Source organism: Corvus hawaiiensis, chromosome 8 (genome assembly GCF_020740725.1).
Source record: "Corvus hawaiiensis isolate bCorHaw1 chromosome 8, bCorHaw1.pri.cur, whole genome shotgun sequence".
Taxonomy (NCBI): Eukaryota; Metazoa; Chordata; class Aves; order Passeriformes; family Corvidae; genus Corvus; species Corvus hawaiiensis.
Genome location: NC_063220.1, coordinates 7,489,663 through 7,503,247, shown reverse-complemented (window position 1 = coordinate 7,503,247; position 13,585 = coordinate 7,489,663). Strand labels below are relative to the sequence as shown.

The following is a 13,585-nucleotide window of genomic DNA, read 5'->3' as shown; positions in this document are numbered from 1 at the left end:
TTTGCTGAGCAGCAGCTTTTTCACGGGTGCGTGTGATTGCTCTTTGCTCATAATATATTCGTTAAATCTCAGTTTGAACATGAGTAAATGCTGAAATCATTTTCCTGGTTTTCAGTCACCAACATGAGGAAAGGCATCCTGAAAGCTTGTTTATCCACCTTCCCTTTCCTCTCCCAGCACACTCTGCATTTCCTAAAATACCCTCCTGCAAATGCTTTTGTCTTCAAAGCCTTTGCAGCTCTTCTGCTGCCATTGTGTGAAAATAGGAGCGAGTCCTTTCTTTCTGGCCTGGCAGGATGAAGGGGTGGGATGGGTGTGGAGGCGTCTGTGCATGCCAGAGAGTGAACAAGCATGAATAGGGCCAGCTGGCCACTCTCCTGCCTGTCTTTCCATCATTTCCATCTGATACTGCCTGCTCATTTGCAGGCCACATTCACTAACACAAAAAGACTAGGGAGCAAGAAAATGAATAGATATTTAAAGGGAAAAGCTTTATTTCTTATTTTCTTAGATCATGGTAGACTGCAAAACAACAAAAATGAGATCAGCCTTGTTTTCCTTTTTTTTTTTTTGCCAGTCAAGCTTCCTTTTTTTTTTTTTAAATAAAACAAAACAGAAGAAAAACAACCAGGAAATTGTTCTCACAAAAACATGCTTTTTAATAAAAAAGAGAATAATGTTTATTGAGAGGGATTGTTTTCTGGATATGTACAATACTAATGCTGGAGGATTATGCTAACAGAAAACGCCAAACATCATGGATTGACTTCCAAAGTGTGGACAGTCCAAAGAGCAACGTCCTCAGAGCAATGTCTAAGTAAGTCAACAGGAACAAGTGAACAGTGGTTTTGGTTTTTTTTTTACAACAAATTACCAGCCATTATGACTGAAGACCTGACACGTAATAACCTGCAGTGAGATGTACAGAAATCCATAAGACAACATAGAATTTACACAAGAAGGTAACTGTTTGTGTAAGAATTTCCTCCAGAAAATGGAAGCATGTTCTAGACAGTTTTGGAAAAAGACAAAGAGAAAAAAAAAAGGTGAAAGAAAGTGCAGGAAAATACTAACATTGGATATCCTCAGATCACAGTGAACGTCAGTCTTCCTGGGTCCAAATGCTACCTGTTACCTTTATCTTCACCATACCTGCTTACCCTCAATTAATCGCTTTATCATCACGATGTAAGAAAAATTACTTTTATGTGAGCCTTCCCCTGCTATTTCCTTTTTGCTGCAGCTCTTGTCAACTTGTAGTTTACACAAAAAGTGCAAAATTCAACATACCCTCAGGTGAAAGACACATATACCTTCCCAGCCTGAGCAGTACTAATCACAGCTAATCATTTCAGTACTAGGTAATGCTACCCAAAACATCACACAAACCCTGTCAGAGCAAACTCAGTAGCAATAATTTTGGGGGAGGGGAGAATGTGGAGATTAATAACTGCCACCAGTTAGATTTCCCACATGTTGGAGTGCTTTGAAGCAATTTCTCCCACTGCCTGCATTCTGGATTTATTTCTTGTTCTTATTCAGAAACAATGTAGGGTACTGGGAAGAGGTAAGAGGTTGATTTTAGGCATCACTTCCCAGAGAAGTGGTAATATAAAAATCAAGACCATATTTTTCTTTCAATTTTTACCTGCACTTAGTTTTTATTTTAAGCAATGTGTGACTCAGCTCAGTCTGGGTTGTGCACCCCCAGCTGCCAGATATAGTCCCCTGTGAGGCTTTGTTCCACCTCTAATAACCCTTACAGACATTCCTTCTGTCTCAACTTTCACTTAAAGGTTAAAGCCTTTGTCTCACCCCAAAACATGCAGAGGATGTCACTGCTAATAACCAGGTCTGGGGATGTGAGGGAGACCCTGTGCTCCCAGCATTTAGGTCAGCATATTCCCAAAAGAATTGCTTCACTTCTCAAATGGGGGAACAGTTTCCATGGGCTAATCCACAAAGTCAAAGAAAAAACCCATGATTTCTCTGTTTTATCCTCAGTGGGACACACATTTCTCTCTCTCAGCAGTGTGCCTTCTGCAGTATCTCCTGCTAAAATAAATGGTGGTTCCCTAAACAGTAATTTTTGCATCTTCAGGCTTTCTCCTGTTTCTCCACCTTCCTTCTGTCATATATCCTATTCCATAAACATTACCATGAGAGGACCATGATGTGTTAATCTTGTTTTGAAAATTACCCCAGAGTTTCAGTAGATTTGCTGGCTTCTGTGCTTGAAGGACTTTACACCTCCCTGTGGCTCAATACATCTGTGGGGTTTAGCTTTTGTAGCACTTAAGCTTTGACCTAAGGACGAGTGCAGTGGCCAAAATCAACTCCTTACTCAGCTGAAGAGCTGCAGCTAGAGAGCCTGGCATGACTTATTTGTCAGCATGTAGCTCTGACAGGTTTGTTAGAGTGGGATAAGCTTCCCCCCAGCTGGACAAGCCTGAGTGAGGGAGCAGACATAAAGGCTTTGGAGGACAGAAGTCTGTCAGAAGTCAAATATTTTGGTATTTTGGAGGGAGAAATTTGAAGAAAATTGGCCTTAAATCTAGGACTCATTTTCTTCTGGATTCTAGGAAATTCTCCTTCTGACAGATTAAAAAGCAGTGCCAAGGAATTATAGTGCTGGAATCACTACAAGAAGGTGAAAAGGAGCTAAGGTTTGGGTCTTTTAACCTCGGCAACAATCAGCTCTAATTGTATGTATGGCAACAGCTATTGGCACCTGAATAAGATAAAACAGCAGAAACTGCTTTAACTCTGGTTAAATGTGCTCAGAGGACTCTTGTGAGCAGTCTAGACAGTACCAATTTAGAATATCACAGTCTAATACTGGTAAGAAATGGTACTGAGAGATTTGTTGACTCCTTTAAGATTCAGGTAATTTTTAGGCCACATCTTGAATTTGTTGCTCACACTTTTATGAATGATAAAAAGAGATGGAACACCTTGTAGGAGTTGCAGGAGTTGGCTTCTGACTGTTGAGGTGTCCACATCTAATATGCATCTATTAAGTATAAACATTGCCTGGAGGCAAACATAAGAGGAGAACTTGAAGCAAGGGTGTATAAAAGTCAAGATAATATGGAGTTAAAAATGGGAATTCACCATCCTCCCTGATTTTACCTTAAGAACAGGGCCATCAAAATTTCCCAAAGAGAATTCTTACTCTTGTAAGAATTCACTACTTAGTGAGACTTTATCTATTTGACTGAAATTCCAAGTGAAAAATACATTAGAAGTATTTAAATATTTCTAATAGCTTGTAAAGAGTTTGAAAGTTTTCAACCCTATTCAGTACCAAACTAGATTTTAAATTCCATCTGGGGAATAACAACACAATGTTTTAGCTTATTCAAGTCAAACCGGTGCTAAAGAGATAAAATGGGAACTTTAAATTTCCTCCCCATTACAGGTGTTCTTAGTTCAGTGGAGACATATTCCTGATCACATCTTTTTTTCCTCAAAAGTGAAGGCTGTAATTAAAAAAGAAAACCAGAAAACTAGCACTGAAGCAAATCTATAAAGTTAAATACTGTAGAGTTGGACAGAATGATCTTCCAAAGTTAAAGAGAAGCTGAAATAGCCAATAATTGAAATGTCACAGGAAGAACTGGCTGCTAAGAAAAACCAAATATTTAAAGATGAGAAATATTTAACAAGTCACTGGATTAATTTCTCTGCCAAGTTCATCAGAACCAAACATATTTCTATTTGATGTCAGGGACATCAGGTACAGTCTGACTAACCTCATGGGCATAAAACAACCCTGGAGGCCTCTAGCCCACAACACTTTTAATGCAGAACAGTTTAAAGCAGAAAGAAAGAATGTCAGTGAACATATATTTTTCAGTGAGGTAGATCCACCTTGGTATTGAAGACAAAGAATTACATTTTACGAAAGAAAGTTGTAATTGTTGTATGAATAACTGCTTGTCAGAGATACTCCTGTCACATGACACACATAAGATTTATGTCCCTTCAGGGAGCTGTTCTGAGTTTTGCTCTTCTCCTTCACTGGTTTCTCACCATCTTTACTCCATGGAAATATCATAGTGATTAGCCAACAATTGCAAATTTTAATTAAATTGAGATTTCAAGGTGATTCCTGCTCTGTTTTCTTCATCTCCAGCCTAATTGCACAAGCTTAACAAAAGTAGATACTTTCATGTTTTCGGTCTGCTGATTCAAACTGCAAGAAATTGTGAACACTCATATTAAAAATGCTGGGTCTTGGAGGGACATAATTTCCTTGGGGAAAAAAAAAAAAGAAAAAAGCCTGGGAATAGGTCTCCAGACAAAGTCTGTCATTCTTTGAAATTATTAAGAATTCCACTTCCTCCTAATTCTTCCTACCTCATTCCCATCCTCTTGAGGGAGCTGGGATCTCAGGGAGCCAGGTCAATGATGCAAGAGATGCACCCCTCACCTCTGACCAAATCCCTGCATGGTCACTCCTTGGGGCTGCTGCCCGTGGGTGGTGTCACCACCCACACTGGGGCAAGGGAAACCCTCAGCTGCTGTTATTTTTGCCAATATCTGAAAGGTTCACCTTCAGTGCCTCTTTCACTGGAATAGCTTGTGGAATCAAGACTGCAAAACCTCAGCCATATATTTCAGTTCAGTCTGAATTTTACCTTTGTGTGCACTACTTTTAAAAAGAAGCATAAACATGCTATCAATAATACTAATGACAATGGCTGTTCCAGTACAAGATGATTTGGATATGTTTATGGTAGCCCATGATTTAATTTACATACAACTGAACTGGTTAGATTTACAACTGGAACAGTAGATCATCTCTATGTACATCTTGATTTGGACAGCCTCTATACTATTGTTATATGGATAAAATGAATCTTTCAAAGGATATATAAAGCCCAGCCTAAGCTTGTTAATTAAGCACTCAACACATGATATTTTAGTGACTGAAAGAGGAAAAAAATTAAACAATTTATGTAATTCAGTACTGCAGCAAACGACTGCATTGACAAGGTCACCATGCTAAACTGACATCATCCACACCACATCCAACTTTGAAAAATCCTCCATTGTTTGCATGGTGATGACTGTAAAGGGCTTTTCTTTTCCTTTCTGCCTGTTTAATAAGCAATTAAATTTTTTAAATTAGCACTTCAGTATACTTTTAATTTACAGGACAAAAAGCTTAAGTACTCTGTTGAGCTTTTTTGGCTACCTGTAAAAACTACAATTTTTTCCTCTACTACATCTGCATTTTATTTCCAAAGGTAACTCTCATTGACTCAGATAACCAGCAGTTTCTTTTGTAATCAAAAGCTCATTAGGTTGTTATTTACAGTATAAGTGATCAATAGTTTTTATTCTGGATCAGACAGTGTCAAAGCATTCTAATAATTGGTATTAAATGTAAGAGAGATACTGTAACCAAACCAAACATTAAAAAAATTTTCAAAAAGTATATACTATACTGGGAGATTATTAAAATTCCCAATACTGTCTAAAATGTTTAATGTGCTGAATACAAATGATATTTTAAAGAAAGCTTTGTGGATCAAAGATGAATTTAATAATCATAATGTTTAGGAATTTGTTTTGAAAATATTTTTAATTAGATAATGTCAGACTTCTGAATTACAATGCTATGTTCATTAGCATTTCAATAGGTTATACTATCAACTCCTTTTGACATAAAAGAATTTGATTCATTTTTAAAATCATGAATCTCATAATCTTTTTTCTGCTGCCCCTGGTTTTCAATAATTTGATTATCTTCTACAAGAAGCGCAACAGGAACCACATGGGCTTTGCTGGTAATGATGGTCTATATATCTCTTCTCTGAAAGCAGCTCTGCTGCCTTGGAAAGTAATTTGCAGTTTCTTATCAACACAGAATTAAAAAGTAATATTGTCTAATTTGTTATGTTCAGTGGCACAGAATATTGTAGAATTCTATCACATACAAATCGCTTTGAAACCTGTATTATGTGACCATAATCAGGAGTACATAAATGAATTTCAAAAATTATGGAAGTGTTTATTATTAGCCAAGAAAAATCTCAAAAGATGAACTTGTCAATAGGTTTAATAATCTCTTAGCAAGATGTGTATTTTGCACACTCAAACCTCAGTGCAGTTATAAAATAGTAATTTGTACTTTATAGTTGTATTGCAAATAACTGATCTGGACATTTCAGAGCAGGACAGGGCATAATTGTGTAAGTCTCAGAGTAAATCTCTACATCCAACATGATGAACTCCTTGCTTGCAGAAGTGATCTTCTACTTCCAATAGGAACAGAAACTGATTACTGTTGATCACTTAGACATAACTGCTTGTAACAGTCAACAAGCCATCACAGTAAGGTATAAAGACAGCCCTTAGGAGAAATGCTGCCTATCTGATGACATTTAAAGCTTTAAAGAATTCCTTCTAGATACTGCGGGAAACCATAATGAACCAGCACAGGCTGCCAATGTCACTGAGTGAGAACCAAGTGATTAAATCATGTCTACTGGTAATATCACCATCCAAACCATTAAATTAGTTTATGGAGCTGGTCTTGCAAACAGTTCATCATGTCAGCAATGCCAAGGTCTGTGGTAGGAACTACCAGGGCGAGATAAGCCTGTCACATGGGTACACGTGCATGATGCTGCCTTTTAACTGGATCAACCATCCTTCTGTGTTGATTTTAGCAGTTCTAAGAAACAAAACACAATTTAAATGTTATCCTACTACCTCTTGGCCCTCTACAATGTTTTGATAGGAGAAGTAAGGCATGAAGTTCCTGTAGCTTTTTGATCTGACATTATCAGGTATGTATAAACAGATGATGACTTTAGTTTTAGTAGAGCAAATAAATTGTATGTAATTTTTTTATTAAACAAAGAGTATAATAACTGGACTATATTATCACAATGGAAGCATAGAAGACCATAGACTGTACAGCTGAAACCCTGTAGCAAAATTTTTTCCTCATATTTAAAGAAAGGTATCTTTATCAAGCTTTCACAATGGCTGCTTCTTGCTAATTTAAGGAATCTTCACTCTTGTTAAGGCTAGATGATTATAATTAAAAGATAAATGTACTGTTAGAAGGTTCTACGCCACACTCTATTTTTATGAGAATTTAACTGAAAGACATACATTACACCTGTATGTGAATTATAATGGCTTCTCAGCAGGGAACGCAGAATCACTTACAGTACGTAAACATTTAGAGAGGAAAATGCTAACACACTGAAAGAGTTTAACATCAGTAGCGATTTATCAAATGAAGAAGTTTCATAAAGTCCATTTTCTGGGAGAACATTCACCATTAGACAAAAGCCTGGCATCCTTGATAGTCTGAAGTTCAATCAATTTGAAAACCAAAACCATTCAATGAGATAAACAAGATCTTAAGAAAACCGTCATCTTCTTTCTCAGGTAAAAGCCAGAATTAAAATAATAATTATTAAAATAATCCAACCAGGTCGCTTTACAGGCAAATTTACACACTGTCTCTTTAAAACACTGCATGCCCAAAAAGCCTTTTGGGTTTGGAATGTAGCACTGCACCAAGTATTTCACAAAGCCTCTAAATATCACAAGAAGCTTTTTTTTTAGAGAGAAAAAAAATAAAATTCCAGCTGAGACTGTTCTAGCAGGAGTGCCTCAGCTTAGCTCCCAGACCTGGAATTCCAGATAAACAACAGAGGACAGCAAACAGATTTTTTTTTTTGATTATTTTTTTTTTTAACACGTCCTTTTGTAATGCAGCTACAAGACGACTGATGAGCTTAGGGACAAAATGAGTGAGAGTGCAAGTGTCATCAGGGTGAGCTGTGTGCTTAGATAGAAGCTGGTAGGAAGAGCCAGGGAATTCTCTGCAGATATGTGACTGGTGGAGACTCCCGCTGTGTTGTCCTTCCCGAGAGCATTCTGCAAGATACAACACCTGCCTTGGTCACCATTACAACATTTTCACTGCAAAGTATTTAAGTCTACATCATGAAATGCTTTTGTTTGCTCATGTCCCACCCTCCACTGATACCTATACATCAATCTCATAAAAGGAAAGATAAAAAAGGCATCAAAACAGATGTCAAAATGACAGTATTTTGAAATTAGTTAACATCAGTACTGCACACTTCAAAAAAGAGAAGAAAGTATTAAAAAATGCTTACTTTAGCAATGCTTCCGTGTGTAAAAGTATGGCATTTCTTTAGGGATCCATGTTTATCATGCCAGCTTATTTTATAACAGCAAAAGCAGGACCCCCAGAGAAACTTCACCTTCTGCACAGTCAACAGAACAACTTTGTTTGACAAGTTATTTCTGTATAACAATAAAAAAACCTAAATCCTTGGGTGCAGATTATTAAATAAGTATCCTTGCTAAGTGCAATGGTGATTACTATGGGATCTCCCTAAACATGTGTTGTACAGCTACTGAAATATAAAATCAGCAGAGGACACTTTGAGCCCAGCTCTGAACTTCTAAGATCATTCTTTAATCCATTATGATATCCAAACATAACAAAACTGACAAGACACATGTGAGGTAGCTCATGATAATCTTGACAGAACATCTTTTCTTATGGGGAGGCACGTGTGCTGTGAAATATCCAAGATCCACACTCACCTCATTAAGACAGAGCTCTGTATCTACAGATTCATTGGATTTTCGCTTCTTCTGTGCCTATGAACAAATAGAAAATTTATTCCCTGTAAAATTTATACATCCAGCAGCACAAAGCACTTAGATATTTGCATCGGTTGTCATAATCCTTATAATTTTGACAGTGATTTGCACATGATTAGCAAATAAACTCCAAATGTAACTGCATGTTTTCCAATAACATTCACATTCTCATTTGAATTTACAGCAAAATTTCAAACAGTCAGCTAAGGGTACTTAGTAATTACAATGATGAGTGCCATCAGCTGTAGAGAACATGTTATCTTCTGTGGCCACTTAAAAATGGTGCTGGATATTCATGAGAAGAAATTAAATATGACAGTTAATAATTACCATAATACCACTGCATATTAACAAATAATCTATGATATGCCCCAGTTTTAGGAAAATATGCAACACTGGAGTATTTTATCCTTAATGATTCTTGCAATTTTCCCAGCTATTATGATAAAAATACAAATACTGTTTTAGTATATTTCATGGCTGCCAGAGAACCTCTTCTACAAAGCTGCAAGAAGAACACTGACTCAAGCAAGAAGCACTTCAGGTGATATCATCCAAAATGGCAGCAGCAGCCTGCACTCTGTCCAGCAGCAGGAGGTGTTTAATATTTCCATTCCTCAAGTGAACAAGTCTGGGCTGGGCATTTTCTGCTTTTCTTCAAGAGCAGTACTAATCCCCATGGTGTGGAAGGAGCTCCCAGGAAACAGTGCTATGGTTAACTTGAGCACTTCAGTGGTTCTCAGTATCAGTTTGTTCTTTGCATATTCCAGAAACAAACCCAGCACCCTTTTTTAGGAGGTAACTGGGCTAAAGTAAATCAGTTCTTCTAACAGAAGACTTGGGTTTACAAAACTGCTGACTGCACTGGGCACATCCGATGCTTCTACCTGGAAGTTTTGTTGGACCTGCAACTTTTTTACTGCAGAAAAATGAAGATCTGAATCTCACAGTGCTGCATTCATTTTACACCGCAGAATCTCACTGGTTTAGGCAGTGATGGCCTGGACTAAAGCTGATGTGAGAAGGTGCTGACCAGTCTGATTTTATGCCCTCAAAAGATTCAGTTCCACATACAGCTATTCTACTTCATATCTGAGAGCCACTGGTTCTGCCAATGGATACAAAATAGTCTTTGACCTAATTACTGATTTTAGAAACCAAATGAAGGAACTGAACTTCTTGTTAGGAAACACATTCTCTGCTTTTGATGATACATGAACATATTACAGACAACTGAAAAAGTGAAACAGCTGGGATTTAAGAGAAAGACAGCTCAGCTATAGTAAGAATACATACTGAATATATGTTGATAGTTTTCATATATATGAGAAAACAATAGCTCAATTTTTTAATAAATACCCTCCATAAAATTTCCTTCTTATATACCCTTTCTACTAATTAGTACCATTAAAGTGGTTATGGTAAGCATAAATTTAACTGTCTAAATGGAAAAATAAGTGCCTGGAAGTAAATTTGCAACAAAAAGAAACATCACAGTGAAGCCTTCCTGCCCTGTTTGTAGTGGATAGGAAACTTCTTTTAAAGGCAACTGGGTAGCTTAACTCCTCAATGGCTGGCTCCAAGGAAACAGGTAAAGAAGGAGAAACTAGATTTAAATCCTGATTTTCTTACATCCATAACATCCACACTACCTTGCATTGAAATGTGAGGCTTCAGATAAAGCCTCTGGATCAGAGGTTCAGTTCCTGACAGTGTAAACTCTAAGGATCATACAAGCGTCATATTTCTCAGTTTGTCACTCATTGCTAACTTTCCTATTCCCACAAGTGTCTCTTTATTGGAAACACTGTGCTTTGATGCCTACATCTCCTGTGGATTCATGGCACTGTGCTAACTACAGGTCTACAACTGGTAGTTGGTCTCAACACCAAAGTTAGAATTTATAATCCTTTTGTACTGTGTTTATCAAATGAGAAAAGAGAAAAATATCATTATTTTGCCTCTATGCAGTAAAGTCTTCCTTTACTTACTTCAGCCTGAAAAACAATGGAGTGCAGCAGCTAAAACATATTTACCGCTGAGAACACTATTTTAAGGGTAAAATCAACAGCTAGAAAAAGAACCACCATAAAAAACCTCTTTTCAACCATTTTGATAAACATTCACTGGTTTTCTTTTGGAAAGTGATACTTCTCTGCACCCATATACTTAGTGTAGATATTGTAACATCAACAACACTTATGCACATGCATCCTCTATTATATTGTCCTCCTCTCTTAGCACTGAAAAGCAATTTTAATAATCAGGCAGGCTTTTCCCTTATCAAAACAGAAAGGACAGTATCTTCTATTTAAAAATACAACAAAAATGCAACCTCTTATTGGGAGGATGGCAAAGGGAGAGAAAAAACTGTCATTTTGAGGATGAGATGAGACATTATCTGCCAAGTTCAAATTGGAAGAGTACATTTTTAGTGTTGAGTTATAAACCAGTGAGAATGGGTTATAATGGAAATACTGGCATAGGCTGCACTACTGGAATACAACAGTACATCACTAAATCACAAGTAATGGGATAAAAAACCCAAACCTGCATGCTGAAGAGAGTGCTATAGAACGTGTATGTCCTTTACTTACAACTCAAGGGGAAAATTCTTCCTGCCCTGCTCCTGGGCAGAAACAGCTCTACACGTGGCAGAACTCTTTGTGCTACAGTGAGTGAACATCTTATCGGAGCTTTAAAAAAATCAGGGTTTGGAGGTTATGCTGATAGCCCTGGTGGAAATACACTCAGGCTGGGAGACATGCCTTTGAATTAAAGAGGATGTCTTCTGCTGTTGGATATTTTCCTTTCCAACATCTTCCATTATCCTAAAAACTCAAGAGAAATCAACGTCCATCACGTACAGCTGCAGACAATTCTGGAATAACTGCACCATCACTTAATTTGGGAATTGAGAGCTGTTCATTATGCAAGATGCCAAGGATTCACTGCCAATCCCATCTCAGGCATCCAGCTTGCCTACCAAGGAGGCAAGAAGGTGTTTTCAAATGTTCTAGAAGTACCTAACTCCACCGGAGTAAAAGAGCACACTCAAATGGCTAAGTTGTCTGTATTCAAATTTGTATTCTTTTAAAAATTTATTGCAAAGTTGTTATCTGGTGACAGAAAGATCTATGGGGATTCCATCATTAAATAAAAAGACAAGTAGGGCTGGGCTGATAAAAATAACTTTTAAAAAAAGTGAAAGAAAATCAGCTTAAAATTAGTGGCTAAGAAAGACATATGAGTTCTTTTCTACTGAGGAAGAATACCATTTGCTAATGACTTACTTAATGACACACTGAGCTGTGACATATCTGAGACTGTAAAACAAAGTTGCATAAGATGGGTTGACACTTACTCCTGCTTTGCAGGGAACTGTAATTCATTAATGTGAGCTACTCTGATGAAGCTGCATCCATACAGCCAACAGGCTTGAACTCACTTACGCTTTTCCATTTTTTAAAAATGAACACCTGCTTTCCCAGAGAATCTTCTCACTGTATCAGCACAAGCAACAGATGATATTTAGAGATAATTGTATTTAAGTACCTCCTGACGAGCTTCAGTATCATGTCTGCTAGTCACGTACAAGCCTTGTTTTGGTCTGAAAACCCTTAGCTTTCAATATCAGAACTAAAATATTGGACATAGTCAAGGGCTGATAGAGCAACAAACAACATGTCCAGAAAAAAAAAAATTCTTATTATGAGAAGCAAAATTTTACTTCTTTCTTTCCTAGAAAGAAAGTTAAATCAGGGCCAGCAGAAGAGGTTTTCTGAAATGAGAAAGAAATATTGCTTATAGAGGTGTTTCTCCTTCAGAAGTCTGTGTGGACCTCCATGTTTCCTTCTGATCCCAATGCATCCTACATGAGTTCAATTGCATGTCCCTAATTAGTCTTCTCTTGCCCTGCACCTAATAATTAGCATAAGATCCTCCTAAAGTAACTCCCTTCTTTCCACCCCCAAATCCCTCTAGATCCATCCTTTGCAAATACCATAGCCCTGAGTTTATGCCCAGAAATGCTATCTTGCCATTATGCATCCAGTTTTTGCAAATCACAGCCCTGCATGGTTAATACACGCATTGAACACTGCAGCAGTCTCACGAGGAGTCAGTACACACATTCATGGCTGTCTACCAGCAGTATTTTTGTATGTTCACTACAGCATGAATTTCTGTTATTCACAGCAAGGAAAAGTTCTGACTGGGGATGTCTCCAAATGGAGGTGAGCTTTAATTTGGAGGGAGGGAAGGGAAGAAGAAGGATGTAAAGGGAGCTGAATGCATTGGCTCTGAAAGCAAACAGGCACAGAGTGCCAGAATTCAGAACCCAGCCCCTTTCTTTAGCCATGGATTAATGAGCTTTATGGAGGGTATTGCTTCGACAGGGAGAGGCAACAGAAGCATCATTAGGACAGATATCTGCTATCTAGGCTGTTTATACAGCTGATCTTAATGAGTGAGCCCTTGTCCTCTCCTGAGATCCTGGTTAGTTATGCCCATATTAACACGCCTTTCTGAAGAAGAGGGACACATCTCCCAGGATGCATCCTTGAAATGACCACGCTTCTAACAAATAAGGGTGTTTGTTCTTTTTGCTCTTCTCCGGTGTTGATTAGAGAGATTTACTATGCAACTAACCTGTTTTTCCCAATAGCAGGACACAAACAATAAGCTGAGAAATACACAGACTGAAAAAATGCAATCAGTTTAACTCTTCTGTGCTCACTAAATGGATGGTGCATCTACCACACCTGTCAATAGTATTTTCTTATTAGCACAGGAGTACTATGCCACACTGGAGTATAATTACTTTCAACAGGGAAGATAAGAAAAGTGTGGGTCACAGACACAGGGTACAATTCAGCATGGGGTAATCCTGAAACCTGTACCATCCATCCAG

The 13,585-nt window shown here is 37.7% G+C and overlaps 1 protein-coding gene across 1 annotated transcript in view; it reads right to left on the bottom strand.

Annotated features, from left to right (window-relative positions):
* Nucleotides 1-635: 635 nt before the first annotated feature.
* The window catches only part of GFRA1 (GDNF family receptor alpha 1), a 137,496-nt gene continuing 124,546 nt past the window's right edge, over nucleotides 636-13,585 (bottom strand). The window contains 2 exon segments of the mRNA XM_048311413.1: nucleotides 636-7,911; nucleotides 8,614-8,670. Of these exon segments, the coding sequence (XP_048167370.1) occupies nucleotides 7,750-7,911; nucleotides 8,614-8,670 (219 nt within the window). The 3' untranslated portion in view covers nucleotides 636-7,749.